The sequence below is a fragment of the Aulostomus chinensis genome, chromosome 16, assembly GCF_037954235.1.
Source record: "Aulostomus chinensis isolate RoL2024-O1b breed Wild chromosome 16, RoL_Achi_v1.0, whole genome shotgun sequence".
Lineage (NCBI taxonomy): Eukaryota > Metazoa > Chordata > Actinopteri > Syngnathiformes > Aulostomidae > Aulostomus > Aulostomus chinensis.
This window is the reverse complement of record NC_141335.1, coordinates 22,028,899-22,053,596: the sequence shown is the minus strand read 5'-3', so window position 1 is coordinate 22,053,596 and position 24,698 is coordinate 22,028,899. Positions and strand designations below refer to the sequence as shown.

Sequence of the window (24,698 nt, the reverse complement as noted above, 5' to 3'; positions counted from 1 at the left end):
CACAGCTGTGGCACAACAGGTCAGTAACTAGCAGTAATGAGGATTTTAACAATGGAACATGAAAAGGTATCAGCTATCATTTTTCACAGTTTTTGTGTACACGAAGCCTCCTGATTACTCCTTACATGTCCTCAGCATCTACCTTCAGATTCTGAGTTCAGATTTCCTCCAGCTCTTGGAAATGTGAACACAGTTTGTTGAAGTCGTCTGCTTAGAGGTTAGTTAATCAATTTCTGGACGACATTAATAGGTAGTAAGCAACTTTGGGGAATCGGATACATCGATCAAAAGAATTTCAATTTTAGTTCCACGTTAAAGGTGTCGGCATCAGCTCCCAAACCGAGGCTCCAGTCTTACAATAAATAAATAAATAAATAAATACCAGTGTTCTTTAAACTGTGTGGGACAGCCGCCTGTGTGCCTCAAGGACCCACACAACGTTAATATTTCATACTTTTTCTTAAACTTCCTCAAAGCTTTTTCACCTTCAAAACCACCACGAAGGCTGCAGTCCAATGGGACAGAACTGAGAGAGCCTACAAGTTGCCCCACGAATGCCGCATAATATGCATCCATTAAGTGCATGTAGTCACAGTCCGTGTGCGTGTGGAGCAGCCTCGGACTCACAGTGACAAACGCCACTAATAAAACTGCACTTTCCACAAATCACTCGGCCTTTATTTTATTGGTGCGTAAAGAAAACACCGGTCCGCACTGAACACAATCTGACATCAGGTAGCATCTGAATCCCTGACTGGAGGAAGGAGGGTTTCCTCCTGGGTGTAGAGAGTGCGGCACCCATGGCGGGTTTGCTGCAGCAACTGTCCCGGAGCCAGCAGCTGTCTGCCTGGCCTGCTGGGGAGGGGTTGGGGGGGGGGGGGGGGGTTGCTTAGCTTGTAGAAACTCTGCTGAATTCACATGTAATGGCAGAGTAGCGGACAAGACATAGATGCACCAGTGCAGCGTCGTGCTGTCATGGCCAAATACAAAATCAGCTAGTGAGGTGCCAAGGTAATAAAAAAACGTTGACATTAATTTATAGTGAAATAAATGAAAATATATGTAAAACAAGCAAACAAACAAAAAAACCCAAACAAATAAACAGACAACCCCACAGAAGAAAGGAGGCAGCAGAGATGGTGAGCAGGAACATGCCTACCTGTGTGTGCTGGTAATCCAGTGTTGTGATCGCCCTGCAGAGACACTGGTCTCCTCCTCACTGAGCTCCCTCTGGACGCCGACCGAGCTCTCCTCCAGCGTCCTGTCAGCGCCTCACGCACACGCACACGCACACACACACACACACACACGAGCCTGGGATGCGTCAACCAACAAGCACCGGGGGGGCCGGTACCCTGAGCCCTTCACAATAAAAGCCTGCTCTGCAGTAGTTATTTGTATAATTTGACAAATGTCTGTCGGACTAAGTTAAAGCGAAACAAAATTCAAAATACATTTTCTCTCCTGCATGACTACGTAAAATTAGCCGGCTTAGCTAATGGCGACTGACGGCTAACAGCTAAAGCATCTACAAAAAATTGCCCAAAAATGTACAATTCTCACACACACACACACACACACACACACACACACACACACACACACTGATTCTGGGCCAAAAACAAGCAAGTAAGCTGTAATACTTCTGGTTTGGTGCTATCTTGTTCAAGTTGAAGAGGTGCCAGGTGGTTCAACCATGAACAAGTGGCTAACCGAAGGGTTCAGCATATAAAGAAGTGGACAAGAAAGAAATATACAAACATACACATGCATATGCAGAAACTGTACTTGAGAGTTTGTAAAAAGTTGTTTATGGACAGTTTTCCTGTTTTACAGGTAAGGCACCATTAATGTCAAGCTAAATATTCACAAGGAGGCTGGCTCTTTCAACATTCTGGAGATACAAACAAGTAATGCTGGGGCGAACTCTCAGTGTGCATAAAACACACGTGATTAAATTCATAAAAATAAATAAAAAACACTTTTAGTGAAATGTTGCTTTAAGGGGTTTAAACAGACTACAGTACTGTGGCCTTGAAGGGTAAAACATATTAGAAATTCTGGAAAAAACAATATGTCAAAATATTCTATGAAATCTTACCAAGTTTTAAGAATGGTTGCTTTATCAAATGTTTCTGAAATGTCGTGTTCTTTCGTATCATTGTGCCTTTTGACATGTCAAGTTTTCTGCCATTTGTATGAGTAATTCTAGCATATTTGTTTTTGTTACGTCAGGAGAAGAAATGAAAATCCTTCAGAATTTTATTGCAGAGTTACATGCACATATCACAGAAAACCAAAGTCTGCTAAAGAGGTCAGAGGACACAGCCCCAAAGTACAAAGAAACAACAAAAAAAAGACCCTTTAAATATCATAAAAGGTTTCCTTGCTTCCTACTAACCTGGCAACCGGTCATATAAACCTTTCTGTTAAATGGTCAGTTGCTGTGCAGTTTATTATAAAACATGACTTTATTTTGATTGTTTTCCACATTTTTTTGGAAAGTGTTTTACATTTTGTACACATCCGTTTATGTTTATCTGAATCATTGCCATGTGTCTGTCAGTTAAGATCTTATTTTGAAAGTTTGGATCAGAAGTCCTTGCTGGCTACACTTCCTCACACTTTATATGTGTGTCTGTCATCAGAAACCTTTAAGGAGGACACTTATAGCAGGAGTCAGTCCTGTGCTAAGCAGTGAGGTCATCTGGAATTAAATGGACTGCTGCATCCTTAGAGAAATAAAATAAAATAAAATAAAAAAACCTTGTAAAACAGTCTCACACACTTAAAACCTTGAAAGAATAAAAACAAAAATATGGAGCACCATCAAGTGACCAAACCTCATATTGCACACACACACAAAAAATCAAAACAGACTTTGAGCCAAAATAAAATACAAACACATGCAAGAGTATAAAGACTGTATTGTGTTGAAGGTTATGTGTGAATATCATGAAAAATACCTGAAAACCTGATACGACAAAACAGACTCCAAAAGGCAATGATTTGTCCTGCAAGTACAGCTCACAGTAAAACTACACGTCTCACAATCATCACACCTCACATCAAAACACCCGCCTCACACCTAAAATAAATATATTATAAGGTTACAGACATTCATCATTTCATACTGGCACATTCATGAAGAAATATGTATTTTCCTCTGCAGCATCTGTGCCAGCTCAGCTCTTTCCTTTTCATAGGTTACATCATTCTTTTACATCAAATTAATTAGAAAAGCAACCAAAAACAAACAAACAAAAAAAAATCCCTGCATGGATTCTGTCATTTACCACCATGACTGTATTACTCATCCATTCATCTTCAGTTAAAAAACAGGATTACAACCCAGATTACCCAGTGAATGCTGACGTGTGTCCATCACCGCGCACGACGAGGTACTGGAGGGGCCGAGCTCTCGTGTCTTCCCCTGGGTCTCTGATTCGGGTTGGATATGTAGCGCTCGTGCAGCATTGACTCTGACAACCTACGAGAGACAGGAAGCAGGGAAACTAAAATCTAACCACATTTTTAAAAATTACCACTCCATAAAGTATTGGTGCCATAAAGGCAAACACATAATACAGACACAGGGGAAATTAGGAAAAAGGTTTTTGACCCCACAACTACAATATAACTCCTAAATTACAATAACAGTTTTTCAATCATGCAGCACTTTTTCCTCTGTTACATAGAAAGTGTGGCTAAAGTCACAATGAAAAGACTCCTGTGGGCTCTTCTGCGTTTTAGTCCTGTGTTTCATTTATCGTCAGGTTGTCAATAAATCTGCTTATTCTAATTATTAAACATATTCACTACGTTTTACACATCTTGTTTCATCTCCGTAGTTGAGTCCATTCTCCTCCTAGTTGTGACAGCGACCCTGTTACCATACAAGGCAGCAGGTTTCACAAAAATACATCTTGGCAGGGTTCATGCGATGTGCTTGCATCCTCACCAGAAGTGTTTAAGCCAATCAGCTTCCTTTGAGAGGATGGACTACAAAACAGGCTGCTGAAGAGGTTAGCATAGATGCTGCTGTAGCATCGGTTCTATCAGAGCTGGAGAGCACAAAAGCGAAGAAGACCGCTGAAGGTTGTTCTCCGTGGAAACAATGCAGTTGCTCTTCTACTGACTGACTTTGGCTGCGACATGAGTTCATAGACGTGTGATAGACAAATGGCTCAACCAATCACCGGACAAGTATTCCTTGAAAGTTTCTGCCCTTTTTCACCAGTTTCCACAGACAACGTCACATTAATTGTAATTAAAGACACACTCACTATTGAAATGTAAACTTTGCTAAAAAAAAAAAAAAAAGAAAAAAAGTATATCTTTGTAGAAACTGACATTGATTATCGTAGCAAGCATGCCAAACGGGACAGGATTGTGAAGCGATCGTAGTATCGGCGTTCCATTGGTGATGACTTTGAGGGGAAGTCAAGCAGCACTCAGCTAAAGGTATAGACACTCAGAGTTGATTAAACTGTTCCTGAAATGAAAACATTTCTATCTCAGGATTTGACACTTAAGAGTTCAGGGTTAGTCTCAGAGTTTGGTAATCCTGCTCTCTGAATTAAACCTCAGCTCTGGATTCTCAATTCAGAGTGCTTTTTTGTCCCAGATACTGAAAATCTAGACATGACATATTTTCCCCTGTCAAACAAAAGTACATTTTGAGTTTAGATTGTTTGAGAGACTTAATCCATTACAAGGTGAGGGTTATTAATTTTCAACTATAGGTAATAAACAGCAAGAGAGTCCACCTGATTGGCTCTATTCTGGTTTCGTTTTTAGTATGTACTTGCTAACCTCAAACCATTTCCTCTTCACCATTTCCTGTTCCGCTCCTCACTACTTGCAGATTGTTTTGGTCTCTCAGTTTCTGTGACATCACCAGAGTCTCTCTGATCGTTTCTATTGTGCTGTCAGAACACAATTTGATATTTGCGAAGGTGTATTTCTTTGTGTGCATTTGTACTACGGAGTATTGTGTAGGACTGTCCTGAGGTCTCCCAACTGACCTTGCTGGAATCCGTGGAGGAATTCTGGGAGGAGGAATTAAGGGTGCGCCATCAGATGGTCGCGGAGGTGGCAGAGGAGGGAGGACTTCTGAAGAGTCCTGAAATAAATCAATCAATAAATACTGCATTTTTTAGAAATCTGGAAACATTTTTCAGATAAGTGTGATACTGTCAGGCATAGGAAATCACTGATGCTATAACTCGTGGTTTCAATGTGTGAAGAGAAAAGAGAAGATTTTAATCTTCGGAACATCCACGGAACATTTCATATCATCGATATGAGTACGACAGAGTTGATTTATAATTTTATTTTAAAATTCCATTTTATTTCCAAACGCAGGAGCATTTATCCAGAGCAACTAAAAAAAACTTTGGTGCACATGTACTTGCATTCAGAGCTGTTCTTGCGTGGGGCTCACCTCTAAATCCGGCTCTGTCCCACTGCTGTAGCTAACAGTGCTGTGAGTGCTCAGCCTGTTGCTCTCGTTACCTGAGGGAAGAAAGAAAAGCTGTCTTGAGTTTAACGTTCGTGGTGATTGACGATGGTGGGAGACCATTTTGACTAACGTGAAAAAACATCACTGAGAGGTTAATAGAACTGTTGAGAACAGAAGCTTCCAATGCTGAGAATGCAGAAGAAACTCCAGCGGAGGAACAATTCATTCCCCGTTCTGACTATTCTACGACAGCTGTGATGAACTATTAAAATCAGTCAGTTGGTTTAAAAATGAGGGCGGCACGGTGGTGCAGTGGTTAGCGCTGTTGCCTGTGATGGACTGGTGACCCGCCCAGGGTGAACTCCGCCTCTCGACCGAAGGCTGCTGGGATAGGCTCCAGCCCCCCTACGACTCTTAACAGGATAAGCATGGATGGATGGTAATCATCCATGGTACTCCTACTACGACTGTTTCCACTGCTACTAGTGCTACAACATCTGCTGCTACTGCTACCACGACTACTAGTTGTAGTAGTACTACTACGATTGCTGCTCCTGCTACTACGGGTACACCTGGGATGGGTCGCCAGTCCATCGCAGGGCCAACACAGATCGACAGACAACCATTCACACTCACAGCCACACCTACGGTCAATTTAGAGTATCAATCAGCCTCGTCCCCTCTAGAAGTCTTTGGACTGTGGGAGGAAGCTGGAGTACCAGAGAGAACCCACACAGGGACAGGGAGATCATGCAGACTCCACACAGGAAGATCCTGTGCCCGAGCCGGGACTCGAACCCAGAACCTTCTCATTGTGAGGCGACAGCGCTGACCACTGCACCACCATACCACCCCCATGTAATCATTTAATATAAATTATTTGCTTGTACCAATTTTGGGAATATGAATCAATTTGAATATTTCAATTCAAAATAGATTTTTGTAAAGGTCTGAATAAATAAATCATTAAATTTTAGAGGTTGACATCATCTTCTTCTTTTAATCTCCAGTAACTATACGCGAGCCATATTTCTGTCCTCAGATCAACACGTTCTTCACTCTTTTTCTAGGATTTGGGGGCCACCACAACCCGACCATCACTGAAGCAACAGAAAACCTCCTGAGCCACAATGTTCCAGGAGGAATCAAAAAGTAGACAGACTCACTGGATGTGCTGGACGTGCTACTCGTCTTCCATCCCCCTCTCTGGATAGGCTGAGCGGCTGAAGGGGGCAGAGCCACCACTCTGGGTGATGACTCGTACAAAGCACATTCAAACTGCTCACTGGAACTTATCCTGGAGCCCCAGTACAAGTTTGTCTGCAGCGGTGCGCTTATCTGCAGGTCTATAATAGGAGAGATCAAATATTAGCAAAGGAACAGGATGAGTCTTCTTATTGTAAATAACTCATAACAATCGCGTGGGGAATAAATGAATTTTTCTCTTCACAAACATTATAAATCAGTTACTTTACCAAGCTCCTTTCCTGCCTTCTCTTTCTGTTTTTGATGCCTTATAATGCTTTCTCGTAATCTCTTCAGATTTTCCTGAGGCAAAAACAACAACAACAACAACAACAACAACAACAACATCAGACTCAAAATAAAAATAATTCTTGGCCATTAATTAGCACGTTTGATGACAGTGGTACCTGCTGATAGCGTATGGAGTTGGCTCTGCGCTCATGGTCAATCTGCCAGGCCTTGAACTCTTGGACGGCTTCATCCACGTTAATTTCGCCCACTTTCACCCTCTCTTGTAGGGAGATGAGCTGTCTCTGCCCAGGTGTCTTCATCGCATAGGGGTCGCACACAGGGGCGAGGTGCTCTGACACAGGCCGAGCTGGAAGAGTCAACAAAAACAGGGGAATTGGAAATACACACTTACATTTATCTTAACATGAGATGCAGTCAGTGGAGGAATCCATCAATTGTTTTCCTTTCATTTCGTTTCATGTGAAAATAGGTCATGATTCATTGGCGTATGTCAGTCAGCAGCATTGCCAAAAACTATGAGGCTGATTTCCTGGTGGCAGGGTGTAGAATGAGCAGGTTAGTCACAGCGCACCTGGTAGCAACAAGAAATTACATGGCTTTTTTCCTACACTTCGATTCTCCTCCGAGTGGGTCGACCACTTTGACCTCAACGAAATATTTTAGAACTCGATGGGTTACTGAGAGTTGTTGTTAGTGCCACCTAGTGGTTACAAGATGTAGGTCTGGTGTAAAAAAAAAATTTACACTGTGTCGACATCACGTAATACACAGCAAAACAACATGTTCTCTAGTGCCAACTAGAGGACACAGAAAGTGTTTTTTGCACAACAGGCATTAGCCTGCTCCTTCATGCAAAATCCAAATATGATCAGGTTTTACCTCCATCCCTAGAAAAGACTACACTACTACTACTACTTCTACTACTGCAACATGAGCAACACCTCCACCCAATACACCATTAACAGTTTCCAAATTGTCTCATGAAGTCTTGGTGCACTCATGACCATGAAACATCAAGAAACTGAACAATGATGTACTTGGCACCAGAAAAGAAAACAAACAAATACACAAACAAAACAAAGAGTCTCAAAGAAAGGTGTTAAACAATGAGATTTACCTGCAGAATATTTTGCTTCCACGGTTTTACTTTGGGGAGTGACTGGATCTGGGAATACTGCCAGAAATATTGAGTCATTTTTTTTCTGCTTGAAGAAAAACTAGTTAAATCAGATAAATATAAGAAAATCCCTCCACAATACCTCGAGAGATGTAGGTGACAGACTTTTCTCGCTCAGGCTCAAAATCCGGTCTGGGGATGGGGGCAGGCGGGCGGTACAGGATTGCTGGGTTACAGAAGCTGCTGGTGTCCACCGTGTCATAGATGTCCTCAGAGCCGAGGTTGTATGGGTCCTCCTCCAGATAAGTTTCATCCAGCTCCTCCTGCTCCTCAGGCTCATTTTCAAGTTGCCCTTTGTTATCCTGGATGACAGTGTTGGGAGGTTGTGCTGGAGAACAAAACCCAACCACATTATACATATAGAGTATTATTTATTAAATATACCGTGTTGCTATTTAGAATTATTCACCTGTCTACCTTGGAAAAATGTCCTCAGCATGGCTTCCTCTGGGTTGTCCTCTACTGCATTCATCACCTCATCTGAAAAATCACACACCATTTATGAAATCACACCCAAATATCAGGACTTGTTTGATACAAACTTTTTACCCCAAATAAAACCCTAAAATTTTCTTACATATTTCCTCTGCACATTCAGGGTTTATCCCCCGCATGGACTCATATATGTCCTCAGGGGAGCCGGAGTACTTCTTCATGATGTCTTGAGATGAAGCTAGCATCAGCTCATACACATCCGCATGCTCGTCTGTGTTGATGGAGTCCTCCATGTGAGACTTGAGCATGGCTGTTGTTTCCTAGATTCAAAGTTACACGGTAGTTTTAGGAACACTGCAATCACGCACAACGGAACCAGGTTACATGTTCGCAAAACATGCTTCAGGAAAATCCAAAGGCAGAACATAGCACTGAAAATACTGGAGGAGAATCTCAGGACTCGACAAAACAACGTTCACATGGAGCAGATAGCAGGTCCAGGGCCACTCGAGAACGCTGTGCACACCAGGTATCAATTAAGGTCCATCCTGATGTATCAGTTCCACTGAATGTGTTCACAGTTGGTGTTAAAATGTTCCTCACTGTAACGCTCTGTATGCAAGAGGTGCTGAGTGGGCTGTTGGGGAAGTGTGTGTGTGTGTGTGTGTGTGTGTGTGTGTGTGTGTGTGTGTGTGTGTGTGTGTGTGTGTGTGTGTGTGTGTGTGTGTGTGTGAGAGAGAGAGACACTATAACCCTCTTAGCTTCCCCTTACTGAACTTTCTCATGATGAATTATGTCTCATCTTCATAAGGAAACTCATTTCTGCCGCTTTTTTTTCAAAAATAAAAATCTAGACAATATAAAAATTAATTTCCAGAAGATTAACCTTCAAAACTACGTACTCAGTTAGTGAGAGAGTCATCCTATCACTCACTTCAACACCGCTCCAGCGCCCCCTATGGGTGTCATTCTGATCTGAATCTCGCCAAAGGTTGGGGCAGATCGTCCAGATGCTGCACCTTCCACCTCCAGAAAAACTGACCCACAAATCTAGGCGCCGCCAATTATATTAGCCTTAAAACACTGTTCATTCATTCATGGTTCCGCAAAGATAAAAAAGGAGAAAAACAACAATTAGACCAAAAACAATTAGACCAACACAGGTCAGCTCGAGCCACCTATATTAAGCCATGATTTAATAAAGGCTTTTCCTTTTCAAGGGAACACTACCTTGGATCTTGTTAAGTTTTTCAGAAGTCATCATCAGTGCTGAACACAATGGAGACACAACAAACTACTGGGTTCAAGACACAGACAGATTGAGAGAGGGGAAAAAAAAAACATATTAACTTACAATAAATTCATCCATGAAGTGTCTGAGGTCAGAGAAGCCGCTCCTCTCCGCTAGCGTGTTGGGGAAGTCTCCGTTCTTGTTCATTACGCTGTAAGCCTGCACAGCCCCGGGGCTCTGAAGGAGGATGGTGGTCAGCTTCTTCAGGCCGTACTTAGCGGCAAAATGGAGCAGCGTCGGAAGCTCCACGTTACGCTGATCTGGAGGTCAAAAAGTAAATCACAGCTAGTCATTTTTGTGATTGCAAATAAACTCTTAAATGCTTTATTCATAAACTCAAAGTTTAGCACTACCAGATGGGCCTAATTCATGACATGTCCATACTCACAAATTTCTTCTTACACATGATATGATTTTTCATCTAAAAGAGAGAGCGTAAAGCATGCTGCTTCCTTGCGGTAACTGTCAGTCACTTAAGCTTTGGGAGGTTAAAAGAGCTACACTATAGATGTCAGGATTCATATGAAAAATCATCCGTCTCAACGACTAAACACAGGATTAAAAAAAAGCCTGACATTGTGTAAGAACAAATCTGACTGTAAGCACTTTTGACAAACGATGCCTCATAGATGTGAGACAGCAGCTGATCTTCATCCAAACTTACTGCAAGAAAATTTATTGGGGAAGTTCAATGTTGTGGAAAACTGACTAAGTTTCTCGTAACTATAACACACAAAACACTGGTAGATGTGGGTGTGGGGCAAAAAAAGTAGATTGTGCAACATGGGAGATCTACGGACCATATATGCTATTATGAGATAAGAGTATCGAGGCCATTGGTCTGCCGCATATCGCTTCATACAGTATATTTATGCCCTCAAACATCCTTCTGAAACTTGCTTATTTAGTCACTTGGCAATATTCTCAGAAATAAGCAAACATGTTTCCTTGGTGGAAAGCTGTTGATCAGCTATCGTCTTCCCCTCAATCACCAATCATACTGTTTTTTTTCTTTCTTGACCTTCCTACATCAGCATAATAAGGAGAAATACATGTGTGAATACATAATGATAAACTTAAAAAAAGGCTTAGTTTCCTTTCACAGTAAAAATAAGAAGTAAGTGTTCTGTACTCACATGTTGCCATATTTTCTTCTTCTATCTGTTTGATTCCAAACAGCTCAAGACCAGTTGCAGGCATCCTGGATTTCAGACAGTTAGTCAACATGTTGTCCAGCGATTCTGTCGAATTGGACGTTAAGTTGAAGGCCTGGAAGTAGAAAATAAATCGTATAAGCGGGAGATCTATTAGAGATCAGTTAACAATACAGCTACTGCTCACATAAAGTCCGACCTGGCAGATGAAATCAATCGGATCAGTGGCATTGTTAAGACACCGACTGACTTCTTCCATGTTTGTATAGTAGGTGACAGTCTTCAAGCTGACACTTGATTGGTCGGTGTACATAGTGAGTGACACCTCTCCAGCAGGCATATCTAGGGGCAGAAACAGATTTAAACACGCAGTAACGAATGATAAAAGTCCATACAAGGTGGTTTCTTTTTCAGTTACGAAGAGCTACAGCACATAATACTTCAACAGATATTTGGTCGCCAGCTTGTCTCTCATTTCCTGCTGTTTGATTCTCAAGCGGGCGTCTTCTGGGAATTGTCTATGATAGAAGCAATGCCCACTTTAACCTAAAATAAAAACTACAACATCAGAGGTGTTTTGAGGTTTCCTGAAGCTACTCACCAGGGGCAGTCACACGTAGGGTGTACTCGTTCTCCATTGTGCCTCTGACCCTTTTTGGAGGAACATCCTCAGCTGAAAACTCGACTTCTGGCGTCAACTGGTAATCCACTTTATGTGTGAAAATAATAAAAATGCTCTCCTCTTCCTTCATAGAGAATAAAACAGGATCAACGTCAGATTGTAAGGTCACTTCATATGGTTTATAGCATATCAATATCACTATGAGCAGAAGCAGTAACTATATATAAACTCTGAGCAAACTTGCATCTAAATCACTTTCACTTATTCAGATGAAGAAGACATGAGAATGAAACTTTCAAACTTTATCAGGCACTGGTCTTCTATTTGTACTGCCTCTGCTCTATAGGGCCTTTACATTAGATCTAGAGATACTCTGGAATCTTATGATCCAGCCAGACCATCAAAAAATTGTAATCATCAAACTATTCTAAATCTATTTTGTGTATTTTAAGGTGAAACATGAGCAGACCAAAAACACCGGGGAAAGCAACATGGGCACACAGGAAAGAAATTATCCGGAAAAAAAGACATGTTGCAATAATTTCTAGAAATGTTCCACAAAATCACTAAAATGGTACAATAAAATGACCAGCAAAAAAAAAAATCAAAAATAAAAAAAAAAATCAGAAAACCAGGAATAAATATATTTTTACAAAGACAAGACATGAAATTTTATACCTTATTGTTACATTTATGCATTTGCTGTAAAGGTCAGATCATTGATGCTGTTCCAGACTTACTTTGTAATCACTTACATTTTTATATATATATATATATATATACACACATACATATGTATATATATATACACATATCTATCTATCTATATATCTATAGATATAGATATATCTATATCTATATATGAATAACAAACAACTGAACTCTGAGGACCCCTGGAAGACCCTCAAGGAGCCCAACTTGACAAGTTTGAACGTTCACAACTCTTTACACACTGCATCTTTCACCAATCCATCACATTTCCTGGAATGTTATTATATATGAATAGTATAGCATGAGAATTACCCCACACAGGAGTCTCTTTGGTTGAACAGTGAGGCAGGTGAAGTGCGGGGGGGCACCATGTTCTGCGGTTACTGAGCTCACCAGCTCATCATCCCCCGGCATGATGTTGTTTTCCACGTGCGACGCCACCTCCTCCGATTCATCAGTGATGAGATCTTCACTGGAGGAGGCTGTTGTGATCCGTGACTTTTCAGCAGCAGCAGATTGGCTCGCATGTTCAGTCTTTCCCCTTTCGCCTTTGAGTAAAAACAACAGAAAAAAAGATAAAAACAAACACATTTATATATTCATAATTCATCAACAATAATATTAATAATAATATAATTTCACCTGCAACAAGCAACCAAAGGATGTGAAGTTTTATTTGTATTGTTCATAAATTCAAAAACAAACAAAAAAACACCCACCACAGTGGTGGTTTTCATCAGGACTGCTTCTACACATTTCCAATGTGGGTATATGTACTTCTCGCAGTACATTTTAATGGAATAGTTGTTGCTAAATTTGCAGATTCATATTTCACGTGTAATTAACAATTACAATGTTTTAAAATGTTCTTTTCATATCATTGTATAGTCTTGATATCATATGGTCTGTGCTTTTTTATGAAATGTTCTTTTTTTGTCATTATATGTAATATTTCAATAACTATATTCAGCGTGAATATTATGACACTAGCATCACAACTGACAACAGTATCGTACCAGCAAGGTGGAATTTTGTTTTTTTGTCTGGACATTTCTGCTTTCCAAAAAGGAATTAAAAAGAAAATCTTCCTATGTTTCTGTCCCTCATCTTTGGGCCTCAGGGTCAGACGTGTCAGAAGCCGCTAATTCAGCATGTAAAACTTATCAAGAAGGTGAGTGATGACGGTGTGTAATGTAGCAAGGTAAGCCAAGCTGAGCTAAACTAACCTTTTAATACGTTTTTACTGTTTGGAACTCTCGGTAGCTACAGCTAGCTCTAGGCTTCTGAGTTTTTCAGTTTGTAATTGTTAGCTTTTTAAACAAGATCTATCAAGAAACATTATAAAAACAATACAGTGACACATTAGCACGAAGTACAGATTAGTTTAAAGGGACACGTCGACTTTTTTTGGGAAGGCTCTTATTTGCCTATCCACTTTTATTCATTGTGCTAAGCTAACTAGCCGGTCACAGCTTCCTGCTGCACACACAGAGGAGAGAAGGGTATCTATCTTCCAGTCCGGCACTGGGAAAGTTGGGAAATAAGTATATTTCCCAAAGAGTTGGCGTGTTCCTTTAACATGAACATTTGTGTCTACTGGCGTACTGTTAGCAATCGACTCCAAAATGGTGGAGACATAGACAACAGGCTCATCCTCGGCGTAAAGTTTCCTCCAACTTGGCCAGTCTTCGAAGCAGTCGGTCAGTATGTCATCCTCTGACACATTGCACAATAGCGCCACCACCTTGTCTGAAGGATAAAGTAGTCTTTGAAGAGCTCCCTGCAGCTCAGAGTCATAGAGGATGTCCAAGAAAGCTCCCGTGAGGAGCAGCACAATGCACTTGCACTTGTGGAAGTATTCAAAACTATATCCATGGAGCTGATCAGCTGGGCTGACCGTGTACAGCAAGATGGACTCTTTGCGGAATTTTTTGGAGGATTTCAAAATCTGCTGTAAATATGTTGCCCATTCTTGCGCCTCAGCGGTGTGCAGGATTAGCAAATCGTACGTCGAGAGGGGGGGAGAGTTAGCTGGAAAACAGAAGATATTACAGTGTGATTCATGAGTACAGAGCAGTCATTCAAGCTGAACTGGAATAAAACTGGAACATTTTAATAATTATTTCGGTTAAACATCGCCCATCCAGCCTAAACATCAATCCCAAATCCTGTAATCAGCTCAAACATTACACTAATGATACGACACTGGCCATATTATGTGTGAGTTTCCATGTTGCAGCAGGTAGTGTTTATCGTGGACACGCTCCACCGCATACCAGCTGTCCCATGGTGGAATGTCAAGGTGACTGTGGTTAGAGAATGAATGTCCAATCTGTTGGATATTTCAGTCTGGAGCCACAAGGAGTTGTGCAAACATTGTGCTGTGTCAACACTGGTCAGGGTAATTTGGTTTGACTCATTACAGTGTTTAATCAGGTCAAGTTCACCGCTGTACACGCTAATTGGGAGAGAAACCCCAACAGGAGTAATCGCCTTCATCACGGTTCGCAGTGATGACAGGGCCCAGAGACTTGACATCTGCTTGTTAATGGGCCGATACCACTCCTGATCAACATTTTTGTGAAATGATCACAATACATATTTGGCCACACAGACAGGCCAAAACACTTCTTCCTCTTTTTTTATTTATAATAAATGATTGGCATTTGGGTTTTTAAATAAAGTTGAACCCATTTGACAAAGAACGAAAACTTATCAAATTGTAAAAGAAAATGTAAATTTAGATGTATTTTGCGTGAAACTTCACCATCTGACATAAGAATAAATAAATACAAGGTGCTGCTTTACCTGACTCCGTACTTGAAATGTGTCCTTCCATGGTGCTGAGCCTCAAAACCAGCCCATAAGGAGCATCCTTTAACAAAATATGCCCTTCAATGTTCCTCAAGTTAGATGAAGCTGCTTCGATCTTCAAAAGAAACTAAATCAGCTTCCACCAGCCTTTGCCCTGCTGTATTAATAGCAACACTTAGTTTCCTGATTTTACTGACTCTGCCTCACTTCCTGGAACTGTTGAAGAAGTGAGAAAACACAAGGCAGCGATGTCAGTGTGTGAGTGTGTGAGTGTGTGTGTGTGTGTGTGTGTGCAGCATGGGTGCGATCACACCCACCACACACTCACCAACTGTCTGTTTGGCAATTACTGTAATAGTTACAATAATGAGGAGAAAGTGCAAAATAATGTGAAGCAAAAATAGTTAAATTGAGATTCATATACACACATGACACACACACACACACACACACACACACACACACACACACACACACACACACACACGCATCAGTCCACCTGTTGTGTGGCTCGCATTCTTCCGTTTCTTCACTTCCCCAACAAGGTGCAGAATGTCTGAAGCGTTGCATGATGTGGCGCCACAGCCAGTGCGATACTGCAACACAATATGTCAGTTCAACACACGAGCCGACCACAACACAGTAGCACTTCTACTTTTGCACAGCTATGTGCACTTCTACTTCATGAAAGGACCTTTCATTTTTGCTCGTAAGCAGTGTCATAATGGCAAAGTGCACTAAAAGTGAAATGTTATGTGAATAAATATCATGTAGTTTTCTGAGGGTCTGCTGTTACGACTGGCTGAGGAATATTACCAGTTCTCTGTGCAATCAAATATTGGCTAAACCGATCTTACCCGTGCAAAAAGTACATTGACACACACGCTCAGTGACATAAGCAAAAAAACCTGAATTAGTCACTGCGATGAATGAATCATCTACGTGATGTAACTCCAACGGTGAAGTCACAAATTTCCAAATCAGTTGTAACACACTGTAAAACTACGGCTTGCACCAACATGGCACTAAACCCAAGTGACCACCAGAGGGCAGCAGACAACCACATACTTGGAATTTCATTCATCACCACTGTCAGGACACCAGAGCCATACAGATGAGGCTACTGCTACATAGGTGTGCTAAAATACCTAAGCAATAACATCCCATCATACTTTGGCTGTAAAGAATTATGTTCACTGGGGAGACTCAACAGTTTCTCCAGCCAAGCATAAGATCACCATGTAGGGCACTACATTAACCCCCTGCCATTTTATTTAAGTGTGTCAATTTTGTTCTCTGTAGTGCCCTTAAGAATTCTTGCAATCTAACGAAAAAAAAGCATTATCCGTGACATGTAGAAATGAGCGTTACACCTGTCTACAACTGTCAGTGGGGACACAATATGATGGTGGTTGAAAATCTCAATATAGTGCTGAGCAGACTAAACTTTTGAGACTCTATTATATGGTTGGTAGTGAATGAGGGAGTGATTTTAGAGGCTGCCTATACATTACCTGTCTCCATGCAGAACTTATTCAGTTTCAATATGTTACAACTTAAAGCAATACAGTAAATGAATGCGATATATGGGATATATGGAGCTGCAGAACGCTTGCAGGGCTGAAAACCATTGTCATACATGTCTACGCTGGTTGTCAAGCATGTGAAGTATTGAACGCTACAACAGAACTACATTTTCCTGGCATGTCAGAGGTCCTCAAGGTTTTTTTTATGTTCAGAACCCCCGACCTAGACTCCCAATGAGTCATGGACCCCCATTTGAGGTGAATATACTCAATAGGAGGCCTTGCAGTATGTCTTAGAGATGTTTTGTGTAATGTTCTCATGTATCTAAATAAAAATAGGAAATCAAACCCAGCAGCACTGTGTTGACAGTCACAGCACCAATTCATAAATGATTATTAATATACATTTGTTGGAAGTATTTTCCTTGTACAAAATAATTTTTAAAATTTCATTTCATGTTTTGTTCTTGCTATTCTTTTAGTAATTCATTACTGCAAATCTGAAAAATCGCTGGTTTATTTCGTTAAAAAAACAGGGAAAAGTCAAAAAGTAAACAGCAAGAAAGGGAGTATTCGCTGCATTTGTTCGAAAATAATTTTTTAAGGACATTTTCGAAAAAATTGGCAAAATATTAGCAGAAAAAAAGGGGCATAAAATAATTTAAATTATAAGTGATATGATATGATACTGAAATGTCAGCTCACACTTAAATTTGTCTTGGAACTCAGCAGTCTTGTATGCAAACACATACACGCACACACACACACACACTTGACTTGACACAGAGAACAAAACCAAGATTACATTCACAAAAACCTAAAGGCAAGAGCCACCGCTTCGTTTACCCCTGGCTAAACTCCTGGTTAAGCCTCAAAACTGTCTGATGGACAAAAGTGATTAGCTCTGTATTTCCAATTAATTATCTGATAAATTTAAAGGTCAGATTTCATGTATGATGTAACACATGCATTTGCTTTTCAAAAACTTTTATGCCCTTATGTAAAATAAGTTTTTCCTCACTTTTGCTGGGGGCCTTTCAAGGACCCGTGGGAGTCCCTGGACCTCAGTTTGAGAACCGCCGGCTTTTTTAAACAATACGTAATAGGCCAATAAATACAAAGTAATCATGAATAATCACAGTCATTGCAGGGGGATTGATTGTGAACCAGATCTTGACACAGCCATCATCAAAAAACAAACCATCCCATCTCTCGTAGAAGTTTCCGGACACTTGTCAAATCAAAGCCAGAAACAGTTCTTGGTGGCTCACTCCTAAACTGGTTTTGTCAGGGTTTGGTTGATTTTGGCACACACCTGTATGTTTGCCGGGGCCATAATCAAAGTTTCCTAAAACTGTAGTTATAAAATCACGAGACAGAGTCGATTCACTTGTCTAACCATCCAATCCCAGCCATGACATCAATTTACATAGCTTTGCCTCCCTCCGATAATACAATTAGTTTTCTTTCTGCTTTGACCTCTTTCTACCACGAAGACCTTTTAATGGCCACAGCAAAAGTTCACTCTCCGACTTCTGAAGCTGCCTGTGAAGAGCAGGGTGATCCATGACCCGTCTTTAAGTACAATTTCCTGTAGAAAAAGAATCCCCTAATTTCTTCTAACTCTGCCATTAGCCACCATATGCATGACCGCCCCGTTACCTTTTGTTTGGGCTCTCTTGAAACCACTATCTATTAGGTGGCTCAAGTCAAATCCCAGCAGCCTGAGTTTAATAAGAGAATATTTTTGCTCCTATATTTTAACCTTGTTATCCAATATCCTGTCTTTTTACTCCTCAGTGTGTTTTCAGCACACAGAGCGACTCTGCTAGAGAGCTTGCGTCAGTTCACAACTGAGACCTGACATCCTGCCTCTCAGAGCATAAAAGTTCACCCAGAAGCTGCGCGGACTAACAGCTTTCAGCTCGTCTGTTTTACCAGCACACCATTCACCAAACTCACCATTCATGGTCTAGGCTAGCTGGACTGCTGCAGCTAACCACTCTATGTTCGACCGGCTTATTTTACTTCAAAATGAACGTTTTATTTTCTTACACAATTATCGAAACCATGGCAGAAATAATGTGGCGACTATTATCTGAGTCTTTAAACATGTAGAAGAAATGTACCAGGACTTAGACCCCTGGAGTGGCCATAAATCTTTTTTTGTTTTGTTTTGTTTTGGAGCGCTAAGTTATATTTCATAGCCTCAAAAATATGTTTGTTTTTTTTCTGTCTATATCCTCCCCCCCTAAAAAAATATAAGTGTTTATACTACCAACCCATTTGATATGATATCATCATTGTCATATGACCTGGCTTCTTCTTCTCTGCTCTAATAGAAGTAATTGCCCGTGGAAATGCAACACAACTGTTTCAGAGTAGCAGGGAAGAAGAAATGATTTCCTGTATGAGAAATTAGTCAGAGATTAGTGAGTTATTAACTAGGGAGGATCAGGGTTCCATTTTAGGGTTCATAAATTACATCAGCATTTCACAAAGTTTTCAGCTTTGGATCCCCAAAATAAAAGAGGCAGGAAGCTGTGACTATTGAAATGTATAAAAGTTCCACTAAACGATCAACCTGAGCCTTTGAAATGACTTCAAGTTAAATTCCTACTTGTATAGAAGCTCCAGCAGTTTTTCAATCCTAAGAGGCAATTAAGGTATTTTAATCATTTTTAAATGTTTTTTTCCATCCTCCATCAATATCTCCGCCCCCACTTTGGGAACCTCTGAATTATTACTACTATCAGTACCTCTTGATGAAGGTATAATGGTTCAGTTTTCTAAGAATAATTCAGCATGATTATTTTTCATAAATAAAAAATAAAACCCATCAGGCTTTGTTTAAAACTGTTGATCATGAATTATTGCACTCTGAAATGATCTGAAGAGTTCAACCCTACGTAAATAAAGAGACCTAGAGGTTGCAGCAGGGTGGGAGCAGAGTACTGTACATCAAATACTGCACAGTAGACATCATGGTCATGTTACCGTCTCGCTCACTGTACTTGGCCATCCTGAGAAAGCTCTCCCTCATATCTGCGCCGTCTCCGAGGCTGTTTGGGAGACTTTTAAAGTGGAAACTACAAACAAAGCCCAATCCGAGGACAAGGAGTACAATCTTGAAATGGAAAACTTAAAATGGGGAAAGGGTCTCCATGCAGCTGAAATGCTATTTGGATGATAGCCTGCATAAGAAAGGACGTGTGTTTGGTTTCTCATTGAGAGTCACCAGCAGGGCTCATTGTGATAAGAAAATAAGTCTAATGTTACCTGATCTGGTATAATGTGGACCAATTACCACTCCATTGCACTTCATTACAGGGCTGTAATAGGGCCAGGGGTCAGTGCTGGAGATGGAGTGGCACAGGAAAATTGAGTCGTCATTGATAATATGATAAAAAGTGACAGTGAGAGGCCCCTCCAACAAATTATTGAAATTTACAGTTGATAGGGAAACACTATAACCTCATTTGGTAAGCAGCAGGCAAGCACTTGTACAAAGCAGATCCTTTAACACAATGAGAGCTTTAGAGGGAGAGGGAAATCCAAAACTATCACAGAATAGTTTTAGTCTTGGCCTTGGGACCAAAGTGTGCATGCATTCTGCTTTTAGAAATATCTCAAGTCACGCAAAGTAATCCACTTGAATGTAAAAAAAAAAATAAAAAAAAAAATCTCTGACTAGCATCTTTTTTTTATTCCTGTTTTCTACACAGTGGAATTGAGAAGGCTAAAAAAAAAAAAGAAAAGAAAAGAAAATCTAATAAATAAAAAGTGAAAGGGAAGGAAAAGCATTTGTTTGCTTCAGTTTAACCGCCTTCATTTGAGGCCCCTTGAATAAATAAATCAAATAAACGAGCGTCAGACATACATTTCCAATCCATCAAGGTAATCAGATTCTGTTTACCTGAATGGGAACTATTCTAAAATGTTATTAAAACTTAAATGGAGTTTAGGTGTGGAATAACTAGGCACAGGAAATGATGAGCAAACAGGAGGATAAGAATCCAATTACTATTAAGCAAGCATTGCGTTGACTAGTAAAGAGGAAAATAGCTTTGACATTTTCCACAGCCAGAGCTCCCACCTGACAGGCTTTGTCGTGCGAGGGCACGGCAAATTCAATTCATGGGCTTCTGGACATGTGCTAGTCAAAGCTTCCTCTTGAAATGTTGCTTAAAGGCCATTTTCAATTATTAGGCCAGTGGTCAACGACCAGGAAAAGATACCTGTTTTGTTGTAATATGTTGCCACGTGTTCATATGTAAAAACACAAATTGAAAGCTGATTTAATAAATATTTCTGCAATGTGTCTTTTCCAGCTCACTCAAGATGTCCCAAACATTAAGAATTCAACGAGGCCATGAAGTCATTACCTTGCACTGAGGGAAATATAATTTATGAAGCATTTAGAAGACCAGTTAAGTTTATCTCTCATATCTAAATAGGCAATATATTGAATGCATGCTTCATTGATCAAAACTGTTGTGGAACAACTTATCAAGCGGCCATCTTTAACTCCTATTTAAAGATCATTTTGCTTTCATCTACAGTCTCCCTTCAGCTGCAATCACTTCAACACGATAAGGCGGTCAATTTGGATGTCAGCTCTGGCTACAGTAATCACGCTGGCCACCAGATAAGTGTGATTTTATTTGTTTATATGGAGCCCTGTGCGTGTCTAGTTGAAGATAATGTTTCATTTTCCAGAGAAAGTTTGCCACTTATCCTCATTGTGGAGTAAATGTGACAGATTTCTACTTCATTAGGATTCACTGGGTTGACAGAGAAGGATTCACAAGATGAATTAACAATGGCGAAAGAAGAACGCAGTATTCCACAACTCGCTGTACTTTGCTTGTGCTGGGTTAAACATGTACTTTACAACTGGGGATTTACTGATAACAGATGACGGTAACGGAATAAAGACAAACACTCACAGTCTTAACAGATACGTCCCCCTCCAACATATGAAAGATATCACTTATTTACACGAAAATTTCCATGTTATTAAGCTCCAAATCACAGAAAAAGCTTGATGTTTTTGAGTTACGAGACTCTTAATTACTTAAGACATGTTTACGGGCTAAAAAAAGTGTTAAACAATTAACTCAGACGCTTTGAAACAACAGCAAAACATCAGAATGAGAATTCGATCGCTTTATGTTGTTTCTATGCGAAATTCTAATAAGAGGCACTAAAAGAGCTACTGGAGAGGAAACGGTTAACATAGATGACATCCATTACTTTATATTTTTGTAAATGGTTGAATAATGTCACTAAACAAAAGCCAATAGGCTAATTTTTCTGCCATATTAAATAACAATTTTACTTCTAATTGGACCGTATCGTTGCCATTATATTGAATTAACATCACTTTTATCTTTTTTGGGGAATATTTATTTTTTATATCCCTCACTTTCCACATTGCAAATTATGATCATTTGCAGGAAATAAATCATGATTTTTAAATGTAAAAAAAAAAAAAAAAGCTTACGCAAACTAAGATATTTAGCACGAAAACACTAAATGTGGTCATTTGTTGCTGGCCTGGCCGGCGTAGCTGTAACCAACATTTCCTCATCGTTTTCCATCTCAGCTCTTGTTGACGCTGGCTGGAAATGTAAACTGACATTGGGAGTTACTTGTCATTGACAGATGGTGAGGTCAGCTGACAGTTTCCTTCTGAGCAACACCCTGATGCATTGGTACCTCATCGTAGCCCCCAGTACATCTAGCTGTGACCCTCTGTAACGTTTTGGGGTTTTTTTTGTTTTAAAAATAAAACTCTTCGGTTTTACAGATGTTACCCGTGGCATCTCGCTGTTGTTGTGCTAAACAGCTATTTTAATAAAACTCAAATCTCTTGTGTCACTTACTTCTCTACTCTATTTCATAAAAGGTAAAGTTGAAGGATTAAAGGACATTTACGTTGCTCAAAATAGCGTGCAGAGGAGGGTTGCAGCAGTGACGTGACAGACAGCAAGGGTCATAAACCACATTCACGGACAGAAGAATCAAACACTTAATCCTGAGTACATATGACCTGAACATCCACCCTGATTTTGACCAGTGTGAAGACCCCATGAAGGGATTCCTGCACCACTACCCATCCTGCAGGGACCAAGTCTTAAAACACAGACCTTCAAGAAGGTTTAATGAACCTTCTTACTGCATTTCAGAGCTCGTTATTACTACAGTTGCTGTCGTGAGGATTTTTGCACTTCCACTAGAAGGCACAAGAGGTCAGAGCTCCACTGTGGAATACATCACCATCTAATCCACAGTATGCCAGACATGCACCGCTCATCTTTATCATGAAGACCATTCATTGCCTGAAAGATGTCTCTTGAAATAAGTTTGCTTAAAACATCATTACCAATCCAATTAATAGCGTCATTAAACTAGATGAAAAGAGTGACAACACTGAGTGATTTGAAATTCCCTTAAATTACGGAAAGCCCGAAGGCGAATACCAGGTAGGGATCTACCTTGTCGGTGATGTTTTACATGTAGATATATTTGAGGAAGGTGTATGGATTTAAGATCGCATGAGATGGCTATTTGTATGCAGTAATCACACAACTGATTCAAAGAAAAACATCAGTTAGGTTGGTAGTTGTTGAGCGACAAAGACGATAGTAATTGTACAGATGAGTTTTGTTCATTTTATACTACTTGGAGTCGTATGTCAGGACGACAAATGCGGTCTAAAAAGCTGTTGCTGTCAGTGGATGGTGACAGTTGTCTTAGTCCACATTCCATGGAGTGTATCTGGATCCTGGACCACCTCTAATGAGGACCACTGAGTCCAGTGACAAGATGAATGAGAGGATCAACAGCACCAGAAGAAACGGCTTCATGGCATTTACCAGCTGATCAGTTAAATCACAAATATCTCGTGTTATTGCTTATAACAGCGTTTAAGCCAGTAAATGATTTCTGCAAAGATACAACGCTGAAATGTGCCGCAGTGGAGCAGAAATGACTATTTCATAAACTCATTATTACTTTAAAGTATTTTGTGATAGTTGTTGAAACACACACACACACACACACACACACACACACACACACACACACACACACACACAATAATGCAGTATAATACAACAGACCTGTCATAAATCTCTCACGACCATGTTCCATATTTTCTAATACTATTTCAGAGAGGTTTTTGGGGATGGTGTTATTTGTGTTGCTGAAACATAAACTTGAACTTTGATGTGTTTCTAATATTTAGCGCATCCTATTTATATGCTTTGTGTTGAAAAATTAATAGGTACGCCTCTCTGTATAACTAGCACAATTACACTGCACCACAAATTACAGCCTCTAATTGAAGATAAAAATAAAACAAACAAAAACAGAATGATTAAAAAAATGGAACATTATCCACATAGGGAGGACTTATTGCAGGACTGTTGTATTATACTGCATTTATTTATTTATGCATTTTATCTATGTATGTATGAATTAGCAAGTGAGTATATTTATAGAGATATTTGATTGAATTTAGTGTATAATATGCGCTGATATTTGTATACCACTGCTACGTTTTTTGAGGCTATGACAAGGTTCAGTGCTGTATTCATTCACTACACAGGAACATTAACCAATAATTCTTTGTAGATTTGTAAATATGTTGAATATTTTAGGATAATCAAAATAATAATTATTAGAATTAATAAGCAGCCTCTGACATTCCATTTCTGATGTAAATTTAGCCACATCGTAAAGGGTTTTATCTGTGTTGCAAATGTATTTATCCAACCTTTACCATGATTCTACGATACAATACAAGACAAATAAAGAGGCAAAACGTAAATTACAAGTGAAGAATTTTGAAGAGTCAGACCAGTTATACAGAACAGAAAGACAATGTCGATGTTCAAGGTCTTTTGGGACATGAATTACTTTCCCGTATCATCATGCGAACCTGTCGAAGCTAAAACACAATTTGTCTAATGAAATGAAATTGAATCATTCAATATCACA

The 24,698-nt window shown here is 40.0% G+C and overlaps 2 protein-coding genes across 8 annotated transcripts in view; both read right to left on the bottom strand.

Annotated features, from left to right (window-relative positions):
* The window catches only part of sorbs1 (sorbin and SH3 domain containing 1), a 41,184-nt gene extending 39,929 nt beyond the window's left edge, over positions 1-1,255 (bottom strand). For all 6 annotated transcript variants that reach the window (XM_086180192.1, XM_086180190.1, XM_086180191.1 and 3 more), the window contains exon 1: positions 1,160-1,255. The gene's annotated coding sequence lies outside the window, so the exon portion shown is untranslated. The remainder of the gene's footprint in view (positions 1-1,159) is intronic.
* A 989-nt stretch (positions 1,256-2,244) lies between these two features.
* pik3ap1 (phosphoinositide-3-kinase adaptor protein 1) overlaps positions 2,245-24,698 on the bottom strand; it is a 34,177-nt gene continuing 11,723 nt past the window's right edge. The window contains exons 2-19 of one of the 2 annotated variants that reach the window (XM_086181098.1): positions 15,665-15,761; positions 15,160-15,381; positions 13,957-14,382; positions 12,664-12,899; positions 11,620-11,764; positions 11,218-11,360; positions 11,001-11,133; positions 9,928-10,124; positions 8,716-8,893; positions 8,556-8,618; positions 8,221-8,466; positions 8,079-8,135; positions 7,117-7,307; positions 6,940-7,012; positions 6,631-6,810; positions 5,447-5,517; positions 5,028-5,125; positions 2,245-3,490 (exon numbers count right to left, since the gene is read on the bottom strand). In XM_086181098.1, coding sequence (XP_086037224.1) covers positions 3,385-3,490; positions 5,028-5,125; positions 5,447-5,517; positions 6,631-6,810; positions 6,940-7,012; positions 7,117-7,307; positions 8,079-8,135; positions 8,221-8,466; positions 8,556-8,618; positions 8,716-8,893; positions 9,928-10,124; positions 11,001-11,133; positions 11,218-11,360; positions 11,620-11,764; positions 12,664-12,899; positions 13,957-14,382; positions 15,160-15,190 — 2,574 coding nt within the window. In that variant the 5' untranslated portion in view covers positions 15,191-15,381; positions 15,665-15,761 and the 3' untranslated portion in view covers positions 2,245-3,384. Of the gene's footprint in view, positions 3,491-5,027; positions 5,126-5,446; positions 5,518-6,630; positions 6,811-6,939; positions 7,013-7,116; positions 7,308-8,078; positions 8,136-8,220; positions 8,467-8,555; positions 8,619-8,715; positions 8,894-9,927; positions 10,125-11,000; positions 11,134-11,217; positions 11,361-11,619; positions 11,765-12,663; positions 12,900-13,956; positions 14,383-15,159; positions 15,500-15,664; positions 15,762-24,698 lie in introns of those variants that run through there. The other variant, XM_086181099.1, reaches the window with a different exon arrangement.